We start from the raw sequence: 21,245 nt of genomic DNA, 5'->3' as shown, positions 1-21,245 counted from the left end.
CTTCTTTCAATTCAATCTTTCTCCATGTCTCTCTTCCCTCTAAATAGGAGCAACAAGCTGAAACCATCAGGCAGCCCAATCAGGAGACACAGGAAAAGGAGGGAGCTCAGGGGGAAAAGGATGACCTGGGGAAACAGTTGGAGTCCATGAAAATTAGGTTAATTTAATCATTATTAACTTTCTGAATTCAGACAGATTTTGAGAACCTGTAGATAGATATACACAAAGAATGATTTGGGATTTTGGTCAGAGCAGCTGGAAAACCCAAACATTTTCGTACATGTCACATTTCTTTCTATGTCAGCCACGTATTAACATTGATCTGAAATTAATCATTTACTCTCCTTCCTTTCAGTTAGAGAAGCAGAATAATGAGTTTGAGGAAAAAGAGGCGAAGTTGAAGCAGCAGGTAAAGATCAAACAGGTTAATCTTTTTACCTCCATGTCTCACTCCCTTTCACTGTTGGACTTTAAGTCGTTTCTACTTGAGGAATGACTATGTTATATATTCTCTTTTGTCTCTCTCCATGTATCTCTAAATTGGAGTGGAACTAATCTGAAACCATCATGCATCTCCAGGAGTAACAGGAACGTTTTTGCTACATCCTCTGACCGCGGCTATCACCATCCTGCATAAACCCGCCTACCAAGTAAAGGTGCTGTCAGCAGTAGATCTAGCGTAACCGTGCGGTGCCGACCTGAACCGCACTGCTCACTGAAAACAAGGCAAAAGTGTTCAAAGGGCTGATTTGCCCTGTGAGATGCTGTTCATAACTTACCTTCTCTAGAGCTACACAATGTCTACTTGCACAGCCAGAGGTACAATAATGTCATCAAAGTGATATATGAACCATGTCTTGGAGCAGCAGCTGCTCTTAAAACATAAATACTTTGCATGCAGTATGCTACCATTGTGACATTCTAAAGTATATGTTCATAACATTGCACCTTTCAAAGCTCCTGTCTCAAATGTCAATGTTGGTCATTTTTGAGACTTTTGTCTATTTTGCTTCTTTCCTACTAGTTTATATATTTTGTTAAAGGTCCAACATGTACATGTAGGGGTTTATTTTGACTAAACTTAGTCTATGAGCATTTGTTTTCTCCTATAGAAAAATTATTTATGGCCATTATCTCAAAGATTCAACTTCTAAAGTGCTTTCATAAACTACACTCTCCATATTCATTCTTGGCAGTATACCGAAGGTTATTACAGAAGGATTTGTTTATTTGCTGTTAATTGTGTGATGTATGATACATTTTTCTTCATAAAAAAACATGTATAAAATGCCATTATTAAGACGTATACACAGTATTTTTTATTTATAAGATGAAACTGGGCTGTATTCAAAATCTGTTTTGTAAAAACTTATATGTAATGTTGTTAACCTGAAATACAAATTTGAACTCTGGCTTAATCCAACATCTAGATTTTTTTTTAAAGACTTTTCCCAAAACGTTTTATTACAAAAATAAAGGTTTTAATGTGATTAATCAACTGGCAATGTTTCATGTTTATATTAACAAGTTAAAAATGATACCTAACCAGTTGTGTCTCGCCTTAATGAGTGTTATCGCTCGTAACTAAACATTTGAAACAGACAATCTACAGGCAAAACTTTATGAAGAATAAAAAGAAATTACACAAGCACCACACACGGTCACAATGTCTTCCCTCTTCTTTACAACCAAAACTCCTAAACGAAGCATTTTAGACAAAGAAAACACATACAAATTCTACAAGTTTATTCTCGTTTAAATACTCCGTCTCCAGCTTCTGGTTCGCGGGCCGCCGTTGGCCCTAGTTTGGAAACCCCTGCTCTACTCTATACTCTCGCATTTGACATCATGTATTTGGACATACTAAATCCTTTCCTGTCATGATAAATAGCAGTGAAGTTTGGAGATTGAAACACAGGGACAATTTTGAAAGTCAGAGGTTGCGTTCCGAATCGCATACTCTTTCTTTTTTCTATTCTACATACTACATCTGACGATAAAAAGAATCTAGTTAGGATGCAGTAGGCATACTATTGGGACGTACTTTTCTCTCTTATTTCATCATAACATTGCGCCTTGATTCTTGCCTCTTGCTTTTATATCCGTCGCATCCCCGTTTGTTTTCATAACATGGACCTATAGGCTTCGTCGATGTTACGTCACTTCACGTGCGCACTGGATTGTGGGTCAGAATCGCCCAAATAGGATGCACTTTTCAACACTAACAATCTTGGACGCATGAAGTAGACCATCCGGGTATTCTAACCATCCTAAATCTGGCCACAAGAATCGGGACATCCTAAATCTTTTTTCTACATACTATATAGTAGAAAGTATGCGATTCGGAACGCAACCAGAGTTCTTATCCACCTGTGTGACCCAGAAGCATGAGAAATGTAATAAAGCACCAGTGGACCCTCATATCATGTGAACTTACCAGTTTAGTGCTGCCATCTAGTGTGATATTATAGAATTACCTCATACCTGGTCATCAGCTGATTGACCACAACGGATACTTCTAAAATACATCTGTTTTGAAAAGGATATCAATAAATTAATTAATCAAAAATGTTGACATCTGTCCAAAAACTAGGGTTTTGCAGAATATCTCATATTTTTCTGGCATGCTAATTGTGGTAGAAGTATATGATCATGAATGCAGGGCTAGTTTTGTTTCTGTGAAACTTTGAGAAAGTATTTTTCTACTTATTGAGTTTATATTTATTTGCAGTTTGACCACAGGTCCTTCTCATATGCATCTCTGCTATGTATTTAGCTCCACCCGCTGACATTTCTTTAACCACTGAAGCTTTTTTCAAGCACGAAAGCAGCTCTGTCCCCGAAGTGAGAGTTTCAGTCTAAAACAGGAACACCTCTTCACCTCCATTACACTTCAGTCTAATCGTTCACACGGTCAGTAGCAAGACAACATGGAGGTAACAGCTCTCTGCGTCACACTGGGTGAGTACTGACTGACTTATCTGTAACTTTCATGGAATTCATTTTGTAAAGAGATGTGGAAAGTGATAAAACATGATTGACAGAAATGAAGATACTATTGGTCAAAGGTTTACCTGAAATTGAAGCAGTTGAAGTCCAGTGAAAGAGCTTAAAAGGAAAATATTGGTCAAATTGACAGAGGTTAAAAAATTGTTAGGTTACCAAAAATCATGTAAACGTCAGAGTTTTCCAAAAGGCGTTTTTCAGGTGATAAAGATTCTGTTCCTAACTTGCAGCTTTTCTGCAGAAAAAATAAATGAAGCCTTGAAAGTTGATGCAAACAATTGGTCCAGGGGTGCCAACTTTAGCTGATGACTTTCAAACCCTCTGTCTGTAGAAAAGCAGTGTTGGAACAGACTGTGTTACTACGGGAACCTCTGAAGCATTATTTGGACAATATTGACCTGCAGGAGGTAGAATGACGCTAGTATTGTAAGATTAGATAAAACTGAGAGCAAAAAAAAATACCGGCAAATTGCAATTTAAAACTGGAAAAATGAAGAGTTCTGAATCTTTCGATCGGTAGTGAACTTTAATTTCTGGCAACAATAATAAGCCAGTAGTGTTTTACAGGCTTCATTTAAAGGAATGTCTCAGATGATTAATGTGTTTTTGACTTCTCCCTACAATTATCATATATTATTGACCAGCAGGAAGTTGCATATTGCTATTATTGTTATATTTGGATAGATAGATAGATAGATAGATAGATAGATAGATAGATAGATAGATAGATAGATAGATAGATAGATAGATAGATAGATGTTGAAAAGCAACTTGTGATGTCTTGCTCTTCATTTGTCTCTAGTGATGACTGTATTTCTGCAGCTGGGTGCACATGCTTGGAGAGTTGGTGAGTGTACAACAGAAGCATCGATTTATTCCATTAGTGTTTCAGTCATTTGTATTCAGCGGTAAACTTACTCTCTTCTTCTCTGTGTGATTGTCTGTCTCGGATGCAGAGTTTCTGATCGTTCCATCTAGACTGCAACTCTTTGAATATGAGCCTGTCTCTTTTAAATGTACGGGCTTCGATGGCTCGACTGAGTGGAGCGTTTTAAGGAAGACCGAAACAGATAATAGCACTTGTGGTTTTCAGAAGTGGGGGGTGAAAGATGAATCTTCCTGCACTATAAGATATCCGTATGAAGAGGACAGTGGAGAGTACTGGTGTGAGGTTGGAGGGGGACAGAAAAGCAACTCTGTCAACATCACTGTCACTGGTATGTTTGCATTGAAACAGGAAGATTTGTCCTAACTCAAATGCCCAATGTATCAAACATGACTTAAAAAAATCATATGTATGTATCTTTAAGTGTTTTATTTGTTGAAATGTCAAATGAAAACCTTTTATCCAATGAACTGCCTAGTATTTGATTTGTCAGGCTTCAAAGGGTTGAGTTTATATAACAAGTCAGTGCTTGAAATATGAGATTTTGATAGAAAGCTAAAAATATAGATTTAACTTTTCCCGTACTTCTGTGACAACTTGGGACAAATTGTATTTTGTAAAATTGTGTCCACAACAAGCATTAAAACCATTTTTTTCAGCTGGTTCTGTGATTCTGGAGAGTCCTGTGCTTCCTGTGATGGAGGGCAACGATGTGACAATGAGCTGCAGAAACAAGACAACTTCCTCCAACCTCAAAGCTGATTTCTACAAAGATGGCGTCCTCATCAGGAACAGTTCTACAGGAGAAATGACCATCCACAGCGTTTCCAAATCTGATGAAGGATTCTACAAGTGCAACATCTCCGGGGCTGGAGAATCAGCAGAGAACAGGCTGACTGTCAGAACTGTTAGAGGTGCGACGAGAGTTGGTGAGTGTACAACAGAAGCATCGATTTATTCCATTAGTGTTTCAGTTATTTGTATTCAGCGGTGAACTTACTCTCTTCTTCTCTGTGTGATTTTCTGTCTCAGATGCAGAGTTTCTGATCGTTCCAACCAAACTGCAACTCTATGAATATGAGCCTGTCTCTTTTAAATGTACGGGCTTCGATGGCTCGACTGAGTGGAGCGTTTTAAGGAAGACCGAAACAGATAATAGCACTTGTGGTTTTCAGAAGTGGGGGGTGAAAGATGAGTCTTCCTGCACTCTAAGATATCCGTATGAAGAGGACAGTGGAGAGTACTGGTGTGAGGCTGGAGGGGGACAGAAAAGCAACTCTGTCAACGTCACTGTCACTGGTATGTTTGCATTGAAAGAGGAAGATTTGTCCTAACTCAAATGCCCAATGTATCAAAAATGATTTAAATAAATCATATATGTGTGTATCTTTTTAAAGTGTTTTATCTGTAGAAATGTCAAATGAAAACCTTTTATCCAATGAACTGCCTAGTATTTCAAATGGTGACGTTTATAAAACAAGTCAGTGCTTGAAATACATAACATCTTGATAGAAAGCTAAAAGAATCTCTGGGGCTGGAGAATCACCAGAGAACAGGCTGACTGTCACAGCTGAGGAAGACAGCAAGCACATCACAGGTCAAATTAATATATTGTTCTATATTTGACACACATAACTGCTTCTTTTTCAGCCCTGGAAAAAAATTAAGAGACCATTCCACACGATCAGTATCTCTGGTTTTACTATTTTATGTGTTTGAGTAAATTTTATTTTTTTGTTTTATTCTGTAGACTACTGACAACATTTCTCCCAAATTCTAATATAGTTATGAATCATTAAAGGTGGAGTCAGTGATTCTAGAGAACGTCAAAATCAGTGAATATCTCCTCACAATCCGCTAACTGTCATTACTGTGTGTCCTTGCTGGAAAATAACACAGTGTTAATACGCATAACGTGTAACAGTGTTAATACACAGCCTAGGCTCTGTAAACTGGTATATAACAATCGGATCATGAGGAGATATTCACCGATTTTGACAACAAGCATTCTCCAGAACAGTTTTTTATGGTCTCACTGTCCAACTGGCTAACCCTACATTTTCCCATGTGTGACATCTCACATGGTAAAATGTAGGGTTAGGATTAACAGGACAGCTGGGCCAAGGGAAGACTGAGGGAAGACTGGGGGAAGAAAAACCTCATTCATTATATTATAATAGTGATTTTATAATGATATAACGCTGGTTCCATATGATTGAAGTATTCCTTTTTTATTTTATTTTTTTAACTTTTTTTTAAGATTTTTTTTGGCATTTTTATGCTTTATTGATAGTGTAGAGACAGAGTTGAAATGGGGCAGAGAGGGGAGTGACATGCAGAGAACGACCGCGGGCTGGAATCGAACCCGGGTGCCCTACCAACTGAGCTAAGGGGCGCCCCATTGAAGTATTCCTTTAACGTGTTCAATCTCCCTCCAGTGTCGGAGCCGGTGACTATCGATCCTGTGATGTCATACTTCTGGCCGGTTCGTCACGTGGTCGTTGGGATTCCTTACATCCTGACCACCGTCTTACTGAGGCTCATATACAGAGACAAGAGGCGAGGTGAGGGGACTAGTACTCACTTATTATACAGGAAGATTTGGAAGTCATTTTGGGGACTAAGGCAAACACAGGCATGGGCCCCTCAACATCCCATGTTCTTTACACGTTTTTTTATTCAATTCATCCCCCCCATACACATTTCAAAATCAAATCCAACCCTTACCCTGAGGACTAGACACTCATGCATAAAACATTTTGATGCCATTTTAGGCACAATTAATAAGAAAAAATTAAGCAAAAATAACAAAGCAAACTTAATCTTAATCTTAAAAATCTTAACCATAAGTGTATGAGAGTTGTATGAGGCCCCTGTCTCTTTAAGGTCACAAGATGAATAGTTACATTTAAAAGAGAAGGGAGAGCTGGTGGAGAGACAAGGTAAGAGCAGATGTGTGGGAGATGAATGAGTGATATAGAGAAAGAGAGAGAGAGATAGAGAGAGAAACAGATAGAGAAAGAAAAAAACAAAGACAGGAAGATGAGATTTAGGGGTAAAATAGGAGTGTGACGTTCATAAATAAAGGAGAAGCATTTAGGCCTACACCAACCTTTGACTAATGATGGTAAGTCCACCTCTGATGATCTCTCTGTATTTATAGTTCTCTTAAATTTGTTCATGTTTCTTTTCCTCCTGGTTCAGAATCTCAGCGGGTTTCAGAGGACAGAAGACACCGTGTCATCATGGACGTGGAATAGTCGAGATATGAAATATATTAAATATTGTAGTGTTTAGCCAACTGTATGTCTGTACAACGTGTATCTGCATCATATTGACCTTAGTTTTTAGTTTTTTCTATAATGATTTCAATATTTTCACAGAGCAGTTGTTCCATCTATTGTCGCTCTACACTTTCTGTTACATGTTGCATTAATGGTGGACGGTTTTCACAAAGTTTATTGCATTTTTTTTTCAATTACTTTATTTTTGGGGGTTTCTTTTTAAAGAACGCAAACATACAACACACAAACAAAAGACAAAACAAAAAGCAAAAAATAAAAAGTCAACGAGGTGTCATGTAGGTCCCTTCAGTACTGTTATATAGTCCAGGAAAGGCTGACATATCTGTTTAAACTTCTCTGCTTTCCCTGAAATCGCATAACAGATTTTCTCAATATATAAAGTACTAGAGAACTCATTTTATTGTATTTTTAATAAAGTATTATTTTTATAAACATAAAGCCTATTTCGTAATTTTTGTCACACTGGCAACATCAACATTTTTCACACAAGCTGTAACTGTAATCATCTGGATCTTTCCACGTGGACGAAAGCTTCCGTTTCCCAGCCGTCCGTGAACGCACCATTAGCCCCATTAATGAGCTGTCCGCGGTGCTGAAACCCTGACCGCCCCCCCTCTGTACATGTTCGATGCTTGCGTCTCTTGCCTTCACGTAAACGTTTTGTGATTTCTATTTTATTTGTATTTATTTAACCTTTATTTATACTGGAGAGATCAATTGAGTGGTGACTCTCATTTACAGTGATGTCGAGTCAAATAAATTCAAAAAACAACAACACATACACAATATACAATGCAAATACATCAACTACACAACTGATAAAGAGACACAAAACAATTGAAACATTTAGATAGTGATGTAGATGTAGGCCTATATACAGCAGCATTTTAAATGTCTCGTGCTGCGGTCCAGGGGCGACGCGAGGAGGCTCGTGCCGTGCGTGGCTCAGGACGACGCGTTTGACGTCAGAGAAAAAAACAACGACGCTCCCTCCTCTGCCAAAGATCGTGTGGTGGGACGGATGCTCTTAACACTGGGGGAATTTACAACCTCACAGCGACACAAATGAAACTGAAAAAAACGGGACAATTATTTTTAAACTTGGGTAATTATTTCAGGTAAAATTAAATGTTTTAACAAAAATTACATGTGAATAAATATTTTTGAAGGCAAGGCAAGGCAAGTTTATTTCTATAGCACAATTCAGACACAAGGCCACTCAAAGTGCTTTACAAGGGGCAAGATTAAAATACATCAAGTATAGAATACAGATTAGAAAAGCGAATGAATAGAAATAAAACATTTAAATTAAATTAAAAAAATACAGGTTAAAAGGGAAACAGAAAGGTGAAGGTAAACGGGAAAGAGGTGTCAATCTACCGGCTGTATTTTCAGGAAATACATACAATATCATCACCGTCTAAAACCTCAAAGCTCTGAAAATGTTAAAAAGGTTTATTTAGAAGAAGGAGGAGAGGGATTTACTACCTGATTAAAATGGAAAAACTCAACATATATTTTATGAGTCAGAAAATAGCATAATTGAGGCTCTAACAAGTCTGCAAACAAATTATTTAAATGACAGATGTATTGTAGATTGTATGTACAGTACACTTTTATATATTTATTTTATTTATTTCCGTACTTTTTATGTACAGCTATGAACCTTTTTGGAGTCTAATTTGGAGAAATAAAGATTGATCGATTGATTGAATAAATGCTCCTGCAGTGATCCATCTCACCGCTATACGATCTTTGTATCTCCCTCTCTCTCTCTGATTATCTCTCTCTAGGACTGAAAATAGATCCAGGCTGGGTTTGGTGTGGCATTCATCGCTCGCCGAATTTCATCCCCAATTTTTAACCAAAATAAACGGATAATATCGACGTCTCTTGACAGTTAACCGGAGGATTTAACGCTATTTGTTGCTCCTACTTCCTCCTTCATAAAGAAAACTAAATCTTAATCAGTCTTATTTGGGTTTTTTTTTGTCTCCACAACCGAAGTGATGTCTGTCGCGGGGTTCAAGAAGCAGTTCCATAAAGCCACCCAGGTAAGGACACACCGTTCGTTCTGTGTGTGTGCGTGTGTGTGTGTGTGTGTGTGTGTGTGTGTGTGTGTGTGTGTGTGTGTGTGTGTGTGTGTGTGTGTGTGTGTGTGTGTGTGTGTGTGTGTGTGTGTGTGTGTGTGTGTGTGTGTGTGTGTGTGTGTGTGTGTGTGTGTGTGTTCGTGTGTGTTCGCGAGCTAAGGTTCAAATTGCCTAATCATGTCAACCATTCTAGTGCGTTCCATTATACGGGGAACACGTTATATTGATATGGCCGATAAGACAGACAACTGTGGAGGAGAAATTGTATTTTACCATTAATAAAACACTTGTATTACTAGAAATTACTCAAATTATATTTAAAAATTGCATTAAATTCTGCTTTTTTTGTCATTTTTTATGCCCAGTATTCCATTTCGAATGTATGTTGGGTTCGAATTCGAAGGAGAACGTTCACAATAAGATTCCATGCAGGCCTACATATCAATATCCGCGTTTTTACTAAAGAGGTGTAGCCCTGTTTCATGAAAAAAAAATGTTAAATGTGGTTTAAGAAGCGAGCTGTGTATATCAACATGAACACGATCTGTGAGGAAAATACAGGCTGTTCTCTCGCGGTGCTTTCGTTTGGGTGCGCGCGCTAAAAGCAGGGCATACCCCCCTCATACACACACACACAAGGGATGTTACGTAACATAATGTGTGTGTGTGTGCGTGCGTGTGTGTGCGTGTGTGTGTGTGTGTGTGTGTGTGTGATTGACTGTTGCTTCTGCACGCAACAGGGAATTCCCTCCATCCATTCCTTTTAACTCTCTCTCTCTTCCAAGATTCTTGCACCCACACCTTCATTGTCCTCTTTTTATACTAATCCTAATTCCACCGTCCATCCATCCATTGTTTTTAGTTTAAATGTCACATATTATGCTCATTTTCAGGTTCAGAATCGTAATATGGGTTTCTTTTTTTTAAAGATTATTTTTTGGGCATTTTCAAGCTTTCTGTACAGAGTTGAAATGGGGAGAGACAGAGAGACAGAGAGAGAGAGGGGGGGGGGGGGGGGGGGGGGATGACCTGCAGTATAGGTCCATGTGTCGGATTTGAACCTGCGACCACTGCAACGAAGGCCTGAGCTAATATGGTACGCGCCCTATCCACTAGACCACCGGAGCGCCCGAAATATAGATTTTACTAGAAACTGTTTTCATGGTTTAGTGTCCAAAAAAACTTTAGAATACTTCTCACTGTGCCATTGCTGAATCTCCTCTTTTCAGCCTCTGTCTGAAACGCTCCATTGTAGAGTCTGTCTCTTTAAGCCCCGCCTTCTAAGAAAGCCCAGTCTGCTCTGATTGGACTGAATTTCAGTGATGAGATTATGGGATTATCCAGAGTTTACCCCAGTGAGCTCTGTCTCTCAATTACTAAGTGTCTCTGATATATGGAAACAAGCCCGCATGGACAATCTCTTTGCTGTGTGTGTGTGTGTGTGTGTGTGTGTGTGTGTGTGTGTGTGTGTGTGTGTGTGTGTGTGTGTGTGTGTGTGTGTGTGTGTGTGTGTGTGTGTGTGTGTGTGTGTGTGTGTGTGTGTGTGTGTGTGTGTGTGTGTGTGTGTGTGTGTGTGTGTGTGTGTGTGTGTGTGTGTGTGTGTGTGTGTGTGTGTGTGTGTGTTGTACTGCGTGTGTTAAATGGCAGTCCTGTACATTCAGGTCAGATTCTAAGGGTATTTTTTGTGTAATGTACTTGTTTTTATTATCTTCTTTATCATCAGCTTGATCAAGGTAGTGTTTTTACCACGCCAACTGTTGTTCCTGGGTGAGCGTATACCCATGACAAAGGCATTAAGAAAAACTATATAGAAATAGCATTCTTTGCACTGATGGTCTCGTTTGCTGTTACATGTAATATATGATCATCAGAGGAAAAATGAGACCGTTTCAGAAATATTAAAAAGTTCCTCGTAGCTACTTTAACAAGAAAAAAAAAATTCTCCGAAATAGGCTTCCTTAACTCTGTCCCCGCATTCCAAATCATACTTTTACTTTTTACTACACTACATACTAAAGTACAGAAGAGTTTTAGTCTTTTTACTACACTACATACTAAAGTACAGAAGAGTTTTAGGGCCACAGACAGGAGAGAAAAACATCAGATAAGGAAGATTAATTTTCATTATGTCGAGAAATGTCAAGAATAATGACGAATACTGCAAAATGCTGTTGGAGTTAGTGGGGCATTTATGTATTTTCAGCATACTACAATTGACGTGCATGTATTATTTTGGACATCCTAAATCTTTTTCTGGCATACTACATATTATCAAAGTAAGGGTATTGGAACGCAGGGATAGTTTAGGTAGTATTGCAGAGCTGTTTATGAGAACAGTGCCTCAGCATGAACCAGCCGATATGGATCAACCTCTGCGTGACCATGGTGTGGCCTCACTTGCCCTCCACTCTGCTGACTGATAAACTGAGCGCACAGAGGATCAATAGTAACGTGATTTATGTCACTCTTTCAAACAGTAATAGGACCCTGAGTTCTTCACCAGACATCCTCAAAGGTTCAAAAGAAAACAGATTAACTGTTTTTTTTGGCATTTTTATGCTTTATTGATAGTGTGTAGAGAGTAGAGACAGAGTTGAAATGGGGCAGAGAGGGGAGTGACATGCAGAGAACGACCGCGTGCTGGAATCAAACCCGGGTCCGCTGCTGGCCGAGGCCCATGGGGGGGACACACTACCATATCTCCTCATGATCCACTACCTGTCTGTACTGTGTGTGCGCTGGTAAGAAAATCCATTTTAGACTCTGTGTCCCCCTTTGTTTACATACCAGTTTACAGAACCTAGGTTGTGTATAATACCAGACTTTCATCAATAGGATTCCTGGACATTTGTAGCGTGTGTGTGATGAGTTCATAAAGAGAGAGATAGAGAGAGCGAGAGAGAGAGAGTTAGAGAGAGAGAGAGAGAGAGAGAGAGAGAGAGAGAGAGAGAGAGAGAGAGGGGGAGAGAGAGAGAGAATGCTTATTGATCCCTGAGGGGGAAAGTGGGTCAATGCAGCACAACAGAACAGGAAATACAAATACAACAGATACAGAGAGAGAGGAGAGAGAAAGAGAGAGACAGACAGAGAGAGAGACAGAGAGACAGAGAGAGAGAGAGAGACAGAGAGAGGGAGAGGAGAGAGAGAGAGAGACAGGGACAGAGAGACAAAGACAGAGAGATATCTGTATGTTATGATCTATTGTGATATATTGTTATATTTTGTTATACGTCCATACATATTGTTCTGACGCTCTCTTTTGTTATTATAAAGTTCCGTAGAAAAGAAGAAGATCCAGCTTGACTGGGAGAATATGAGCGACAGAATTGTCATCATTTAGAAATGAAATCGCATAAATATACGAATCGAGATCATGATTTTTTTATGCTATTTATTATACAGCCCATCTCTAACTTTCTACTGCACGGACACTTTCTCTTTAAAGAATAGAGAGACATGTGTTTCTGGCCGCTGTGCAACTATCCAATTAACTAATTTATTCAGGGCTTTAAACCTCCAGTGTGTAGAATTTTGGGTTTTATTTCCTAGCAGATTTTGTAGAAAATAATTATAATATCCATAAGTACATTTAATTTAGTGCATAATAGCTGATTTTTTTTTTTATTATTATTTTTTCCCTTAGAAAGGGTCTCATATATGTCCATATTTCTCCATACTTTGGACCAAGGCCTTGTCACCGCAATTTTGGAAGTGTCATAGTTGGAATGTCATCAGGTGCATTGTTTAAAATTTAGAATTGTTCTTGTCCTTGAAGGCCACTGTAGCTTCTTGTTAATATTCGAAAGGGTTGGGGTTACCCAGGGAGTGTTGCATTCTAGAACTTTCTAGAACTTTCTTGATGATGTCGTATTACACACTGCAGGTTTAACTCAGGGAGTGAGATCTGGAACCAGCTGGAGACTGTTGCATTCTAGACTACATCTTCTAGAAGAATCTGAAGGAAAAACTGCTGTTAGTGTTCACACATGATTAATGATTGTTTATGATGTAATATACTTGTGCTGGGATCGTCTATTATTGTGGGATTTGTTTGTAATTTGTGACTATGTTAAATGGGGTTTTGATATCTTGTTTATTCTAGTAAACGTTCAATGTTATTGGGCCCCCCTCCACAGAGCTTTAAAGGTGCAGTGTGTAATATGACATCATCAAGAAAGTTCTAGAATGCAGCGCTCCCTGGTTAACCCCACCCCTTTTGAATAACAAACAAACAACAAAAGCTACAGTGGCCTTCAAGGACAAGAACAATTCTAAAGTTTAAACAATGCACCTGATGAGATTTCAAAAACATGGATTCCTCCATAAGACTTACCCGCTCAATGTACAAAATGTAATATTAATATTTGTAATTCTGTAATTCTCCGCTCAGGAGGATAATTCAGATTATTGGCAGAGGTGATTTTACACCAATGAGGACATATTTATGAATGAGGATATCGATTTTAGCTAATACATTACTTAACATGTTACACAGTGTCCCTTTAAGCAGCTTATTCTGGTTTCCCCATTGTTAACGTCCTGCATTGCCATATAAATAATAGTTACAATAAGGCCCGCCCCCTGAAAGTGCATCATTTGATTCGTCAGTCAGATATTTCATGTGTTTTTTTTTTTTTTGCCGTCCAGACTTCATAAAATCAATCTGACAGAAATCTGATTTAAGCCCCTATCTCACTGGGCTGCGACTGTTTGCGACAAGTTGGAGACTTCATTCGCAAACGAGTCTCTAAACTGTCTCCAAACGTTCGCGGATGTCTCAATTTCCTCGCATGAGTCGCAGAGCCGCGCAGTCCTGTCGCATGAATTTTGAACATGTTCAAAAAAAGTGTGCGACAAATCTGTCTCCAAAATAGTCTCAGAGTGGTCGCATGTGTCTCAAACGCGTCGCAAACCCTTCTCAATTTAGTTTCCGCGAGTCAGAAAGTGCGAGCAATGTGAGACAACTTTGCGAGGGGTTGGCGATATATGAAACTAAATTGCGACTGATTTGAGACAAAATTGAGACGGTCGTGAGACGTTCGCGAGACATAAATGCGACCTCCTGGCAAGTGTTGGGCAGGACATTCGCAAACGTGTCATGAGGAACCAACTCAGTGAGACTGCAAGTGAAAATTGTCGCTAATTTGCACATTTTGTCGCAATTTTGTGTCTCCAACTTGTCGCACACTGTCGCAGCCCAGTGAGATAGGGGCTTTAGGCTGGCAGTCTGAAACAAGGCCAAAGCCCCATTGGTGTCTCTAGAATAAGACGTATGATGTCATATGGATAATTCCTTATCAGGTTTTTATCAGGTTAGACATCCGGACTTTCTATTTTTAAACAGCCAGCCAGAGAAGCAGGAGGAAAAAATGTCATGAATTTATTTTTATTTTTTATGAATCACATGTTTGATGGTGTTTCCAAGGTGAGATATCAACAGTGAGATGACGAGGAAGCAGGTGTGTGTGTGTGTGTGTGTGTGTGTGTGTGTGTGTGTGTGTGTGTGTGTGTGTGTGTGTGTGTGTGTGTGTGTGTGTGTGTGTGTGTTACAGTGTGTGTGTGTGTGTGTGTGTGTGAATCCATAAATAGGCCTGTGTGAATCAGCCTTAGACATTAATGAACAGAGATGGGTGACTGTGGAAACCAGGAGAGAAGGATATCAGTCTCTATCTCCACCATCCGTCCAACTCATTTCTTTCAGGTTGAATCGAAATCTGAACCTGTTCTGGTGTGTGTGTGTCTCTCTCTCTCTCTCTCTCTGTCTGTCTGTCCCTCTTTCTATCTCTCTCTCACTCTCTCTCTACCTCTCTGTCTGTCTGTCTGTCTCTCTCTGTCTGTACCCCCTCTCTCTCTCTCCCTCTCTCTCCCTCTCTCTCCGTCTCTCCCTCTCTCTCCTCCCTCTCCCTCCCTACCTCTCTCTCTCTCCCTCTCTCTCTGCCTCTCTCCCTCCCCTCTCTCTCCCTCTCTCTCTCCCTCTCTCTCTCTCTCTCTCCCTCTCTCTCTCCCTCTCCCTCTCTCTCTCCCTCCCTCTCTCTCTCTCCTTCTCTCTCTCTCTCCCTCCCTCCCTCCCTCTCTCTACCTCCCTCTCTCTCTCTCTCTCCCTCCCTCCCTCCCTCTCTTTCTCTGTCTCTCTAATCTGGTTCATCAACATGTTTAATTCATCGCCTTGCCAAACACGTAGCTAAACAATACCAGAGCTGTAACCGCGGTCAACACGGTGGATGTAGTGTTGAATAGGTGACTGATAATTACAGGGGTTTACGCCACGCTACTAGCACAATACAATCTATATATCTACATCTATAGCGTAACAAAGTCATTCCAGAATAAAAAATTATAATTTGTTGTCATCCACCTGACTAAGAATGTATTGATTGATTGATTGATTTTATGTCAGACATTTCAAAACAATACAAAAACTAAAGGAAAAGCATGAAAATACAATAAACAAAAATTAGGTTTAAATTACTTCACAAAAAGAAAAAAGAAAACAAATTACATATATTGATATGATATGCCTGAAAGGGAGTAGGAAGAAGTATACACTTGTTTAATCCTTATGTATGCTACATAGTCAAAAAACTGATTAATTAATTTAAAAAAAAAAATCAAATCTACTTTGACAATCTATATCTCTACATCTATAGCGTTACACAGAAAATGCAGAATGTTTAAAAATGTAGTTATGAATGAAAATAACACGCTAAAAGGGAAAGTCACAACTAGACGAATAGAAAAAAGAAAGAGTATGCGATTTGGAACGCAGGGTGTATCTCACGTAGTATTGGAGACGGTGTCAGACCGTGAGTCAATAAATGCTCTCTCCGTTGGCTGCTCTGTAAACAAATGCACACGCCTCTCTTCATCCTGACACATTAGCAGCTTCATCTAAGTGATGTATGTTTAGGGCCCAACGATTTAACCATCTTTAAATCTATACGCCTGTGATTTAGGAGCTCTACTCTCAAGCTTCTAGCCAAGGGTTTAAAGATGGACTCAGTGATTCTGGAGAACGCTTGTCAGAATCAGTGAATATCTCCTCATAATCTGCTATCTGTCTGTAATGTGTGTGCGCTGAAAGAAATAGAGTGTTAATCCACAGCCTAGCCCTAGATTCTGAATCCCCTTTGTTTACATACCAATTTACAGAACCTAGGTTGAGTATATACCATATTATTATTATGTTATTACAGGCATCAGAATTGTAGCAACTCTTCTAAAGACACGGTCTGTCTATTCAACTCAAGCTTCACTATAGAAAATAATATCACAAATCAACACACAATATCTTTAAGAAATTGATTTGAGATTATATTTTCCCAAAATGCAGACCCAGTTTGAATCCGACCCGTTGTTTGTTCTCTGCATCTCTTTCTCCCATTTAAAAATCTCCTAAATCTGTCTGATCAAAGCCCAAAAAAGGCCCAAGAAATATCTTTAAAAATGTAATAACTTAATAATTTAAAATGAGAAAAACATGATATTTATGCCCACTTCCTTGGCCTCTGAGATGTGAATCTAGGACACATCTCAGCGTGTGTGTGTGTGTGTGTGTGTGTGTGTGTGTGTGTGTGTGTGTGTGTGTGTGTGTGTGTGTGTGTGTGTGTGTGTGTGCGTGCGCGCGCGTGCGTGCGTGCGTGCGTGCGTGCGTGCGTGCGTGCGTGCGTGCGTGCGTGCGTGCGTGCGTGCGTGCGTGCGTGCGTGTGCTGAGGAAGTGGTGTCAGCGTGAAGCCAACTGCTAAGTCACTGTGCCCTAATCCAATATGGCTGCCTCACTGCCACTGTCAGCAGGGGCACGAAATGGGACACCTCCATCCACCTGGCTGAATTAAACATGAGAGAGAGAGAATGTGTGTGTGTGTGTGTGTGTGTGTGTGTGTGTGTGTGTGTGTGTGTGTGTGTGTGTGTGTGTGTGTGTGTGTGTGTGTGTGTGTGTGTGTGTGTGTGTGTGTGTGTGTGTGTGTGTGTGTGTGTGTGTGTGTGTGTGTGTGTGTGTGTGTGTGTGTGTGTGTGTGTGTGTGTGTGTGTGTGTGTGTGTGTGTGTGTGTGTGTGTGTGTGTGTGTGTGTGTGTGTGTGTGTGTGAGAGAGAGAGATCAAAACTCAGATGTCCCAAACACCCCAGAAAGAGACACTCGTGAAATGGAAAAATGAAGCACATTGGAAGGAATTAAAACTAAGAAAGATTTATTTTTTTATTGTTATTTTTTTCATCATATTCTATTACTAAGCCTTTTGGTATCAATGGACTACTTGTTTAGCTGTGTGACACTCATTTCTTCATCCAGTGATTCTAACACATGTTTTGTTCAAGCAAACATTTCAAATTAAAAGCTCAAAGTACATCATAATCTGCGGACAAGATGGATACACAATTGGAAGGAAGTTTAACTGAGAAAGCGACTTACATTCACCCTATAACTGAACAGAGTTATAGGGTATAACCTATATCCATGGGTATAACACATGTTACCAGTACACAGTCATCTTTACAAACTGGCTTTTATTTTGAAGGATCTGCAGGCTTTTATTGACAAAAATTAAGATCAAGAACATTTTATATTAGCAGTTCAGTTTGATCTTATTTTGAAATGAACAAATAAGGATTATATCATATTTAAATGAGACTCATCTCTCTCTCTCTCTCTCCCTCTCTCTCTCTCTGTCTCTCTTTCTCTCTCTCTCTCTCTCTCTCTCTCTCTCTCTCTCTCTCTCTCTCTCTGTCTCCCTCTCTCTCTATCTCTCTGTCTCTCTGTCTCTCTGTCTCTCTGTCTCTCTGTCCCTCTCTCTCTCTCCCTCTCTCTCTCTCTCTCTCTGCCTCTGTCTCTCCCTCTGTCTCTCTCTCTCTCTCTCTTTCTCTCTCAGTTGCTTCCTGATAAAACCCTCTCTCACCCTCTGTGTTATGGAGACTGTGTTGTCCTGGCAACAGCACGCGTCTGCAGAGAAAGCAGGCGTGATGCAACACACACTCACACACACACACACACACACACACACACACACACACACACACACACACACACACACACACACACACACATACACACACACACACACACACACATATACACACATACACATACACACACACACAAACACACACACACACACACACACACACACACACACGCCGTGCTATGCGGCTCTCTCAATAATTGATCAACGTTGAGGGCATTGCACATAACAGAGGAGCTGTGTGTGTGTGTGTGTGTGTGTGTGTGTGTGTGTGTGTGTGTGTGTGTGTGTGTGTGTGTGTGTGTGTGTGTGTGTGTGTGTGTGTGTGTGTGTGTGTGTGTGTGTGTGTGTGTGTGTGTGTGTGTGTGTGTGTGTGTGTGTGTGTGTGTGTGTGTGCGTACGTGTGTGTGGTCTGCCTGTTAGTGTAGGTGTTTGTATCATTATTTATGTATTGCTTTTGGTGTTGGTGTTAATTTAGCTGCACTGATGGAAACAAATGAGCATTCTTATTAGAACCATATAATAAGAATGCAGCTCTCTCATTGGTTGATTCAAACATTAGGGGCGGGGCTACACATATTGAACAGGCCAAAATCAATATCATGATATACAGTATTGCTTAAAGCTTATATAATAAATCAGTCAATCAATCAATCAATCAATAGCCTTTATTTTCACTTTAAAGACAGTGATGACCAGCATACACAATAAACACAATTACAAGGATAATGTATGAGCAGAGAAAACAGAAATAAAATAGGATAAAACGTGTATATATAATAATTTAAATAAAATAAATAAAGAAAGAATATTAATTAAAAAAATATTTTTATTTATATCTTTATTTACAATCAATCAAAGGAGGGGGAAGTATTCATATCCTTAAGTTACTGTGCTAAAAGTACAAATGTACAATGTGAAAATACTCTTACAAGTAAAAGTTCTGCATGTCAATTACATTCAATTAAGTATTATATGTGCTATCTCATGACGTCGCTTGTAGGCAACACAATATTTTAGTATTTCAAAGGTTGCAGTTTGAATGGCATAACAAAAAAATCGTGCATTTTTGTGCTTTTAGACGTTCCTTCTTTTTACAGTAACTGATGACAGCTTTCAGAGAAAAAACTAATGTTGAAAATGGAGATGACCATAATACAGCAGTATGATATGATGCTGTGTTATCTAAGGCATATTTTCAGATCTGTATGTTTCCTCACAATGTTTTGACACTATATGGCCCAACATTTCAAAATAAAATGGCGTTTAGTCTACCGTAATGCATCACCTATACTCTGACACTATTGCTCACCCTTTCAAAGTAAAAGCAGAGTATTGGCAGCTGACATAACACATTGATTCGGTCATTTGTTTTCCACAGAATAAAATGCCAAGAAATATATTAATATGAAATGTTTCAATATATACAAGTAAAATAGAAAAATAAAAAAGCAACAACAATATATCATATTCATATTACAAGGTAAATATTAGAGCCGCAACGAGATAAAATGGATTCCCCTTCAAAATAAAAGCAGAGTATTGGCAGCTGACATGACAACATTGATTTGCTCTTGTCTGATGAAACCTGAGAGTTTCAAGTTCCCAGTGTGTGTGTGTCAAAACGATCGCACTCGACTTTGTGGAATATTCTTCTTCTAACCACGAGGGATATCGATTCACAGGAGAGAGGATAAAACCTGACAACTCAATAGCCTGTCTTCTCTCTCTCTCTCTGTCTCTCTCTCTCTATCTCTCTCTGTCTATCTATCTATCTATCTATCTATCTATCTATCTATCTATCTATCTATCTATCTATCTATCTATCTATCTATCTATCTATCTATCTATCTATCTATCTATCTATCTATCTATCTATCTATCTATCTATCTATCTATCTATCTCCCTCCCTCTCTCTCTCTCTCTCTCTCTCTCTCTCTTTTTAATTTACTCTTTTCTGTTTATTTGTTACTAGTAGTAAAGATATTGCTGAGCTGCCATGCATACTAATGTATCACCCTCCATCTAAAGTAACTTGTTATCATTGTAGAGATGGCTTGTCTTTTAAAGGCCTGGTTGCTTGTTTCTTTCGTGATATCTAGCAACACTCTCTCTCTCTCTCTTTCTGTATATTTCTCCCTCTCTCTGTCTCTGTCTCCCTCTCTCTTTCTCTCTGTCTCTCCCTCCCTCTCTCTGTCTCTCTCTCTCTCCCTCTTTCTCTCCATCCCTCTGTCTCTCTCTCTCTCTCGTTCTATCTCTCTCTGTCTCTCTGTCTCTCTCTTTCTCCCTCTCCCTCTCTCTCTCTTTCTCTCTGTCTCTTTCTGTCTCTCCGTCTTTCTCCCTCTCTCTCTCTCTCCCTCCCTCTGTCTCCCTCTCTCTCCCCCCCTCTCTCTCTCTGTCTCTCTCCCTCTCTCTCCCTATCCCTATCCGTCTCTCTCTCTCTCTCCCTCTCTCCCTCTCTCTCTCCCTCTCTCTCTCTCTCTCTCTCTCTCTCTCTCTCTCCCTCTCTCTCTCTCTCTCTCTCTCTCTCTCTCTCCAAAAGCCTGATTCAATAGTGTCTATATATCACCATCTTTCTGCTGTTACAGTGTGTGTGTCTTCGCCGAGCGTTTTTATTGGCCGATCAATCCTAAGTGTCACAACAGGTCTCCAGATAGAAAACACATTCTGAAGTGAGTGGAGCTGTGATACACACACACACATACACACACAACACACACACACACACACACACACACACGCACACACACACACACGCACATGAGTAGGATCCCCTACTGGTCACAGAAAGGTCTCAGCGGTGATGATTACTTTTTCATTTTTAGACGGTGAAACGTTGTGGCTCATGTTGGGATTTTAGAAGTTTTCAAAATGTAATAACAGAGGTTTCATCTATACGTAAATGACATTAAAGGTGCAGTCAGTGATTCTGGAGAACGCTTGTTGTCTAAATCACTTTCTGGTCATAATCAGTGAATATCTCCTCATGATCCACTACCTGTCT

General features: G+C 39.6%; 2 protein-coding genes across 2 annotated transcripts in view; both read left to right on the top strand.

Annotated features, from left to right (window-relative positions):
* Window positions 1-2,930: 2,930 nt before the first annotated feature.
* Window positions 2,931-7,152, top strand: LOC307269006 (cell adhesion molecule CEACAM20-like; the record flags this gene model as incomplete). The annotated part of the gene is made up of 6 exons (XM_080051827.1): window positions 2,931-2,961; window positions 3,963-4,223; window positions 4,552-4,821; window positions 4,925-5,191; window positions 6,331-6,456; window positions 7,097-7,152. The coding sequence occupies 6 exons, from the start codon at window positions 2,931-2,933 to the stop codon at window positions 7,150-7,152; spliced, it is 1,011 nt and encodes a 336-aa protein (XP_079907953.1).
* A 2,054-nt stretch (window positions 7,153-9,206) lies between these two features.
* Window positions 9,207-21,245, top strand: part of sh3gl2b (SH3 domain containing GRB2 like 2b, endophilin A1) — a gene marked incomplete at both ends in the record, with an annotated part of 25,270 nt that continues 13,231 nt past the window's right edge. The window contains one exon of the mRNA XM_080052334.1: window positions 9,207-9,251. Within this exon, the coding sequence (XP_079908460.1) occupies window positions 9,207-9,251 (45 nt within the window). The remainder of the gene's footprint in view (window positions 9,252-21,245) is intronic.

Source organism: Ammodytes marinus (assembly GCF_949987685.1).
Source record: "Ammodytes marinus genome assembly, chromosome: 23".
Lineage (NCBI taxonomy): Eukaryota > Metazoa > Chordata > Actinopteri > Uranoscopiformes > Ammodytidae > Ammodytes > Ammodytes marinus.
Note: the sequence above shows the minus strand (reverse complement) of the source record. Positions and strands in the feature narration are given on the sequence as shown.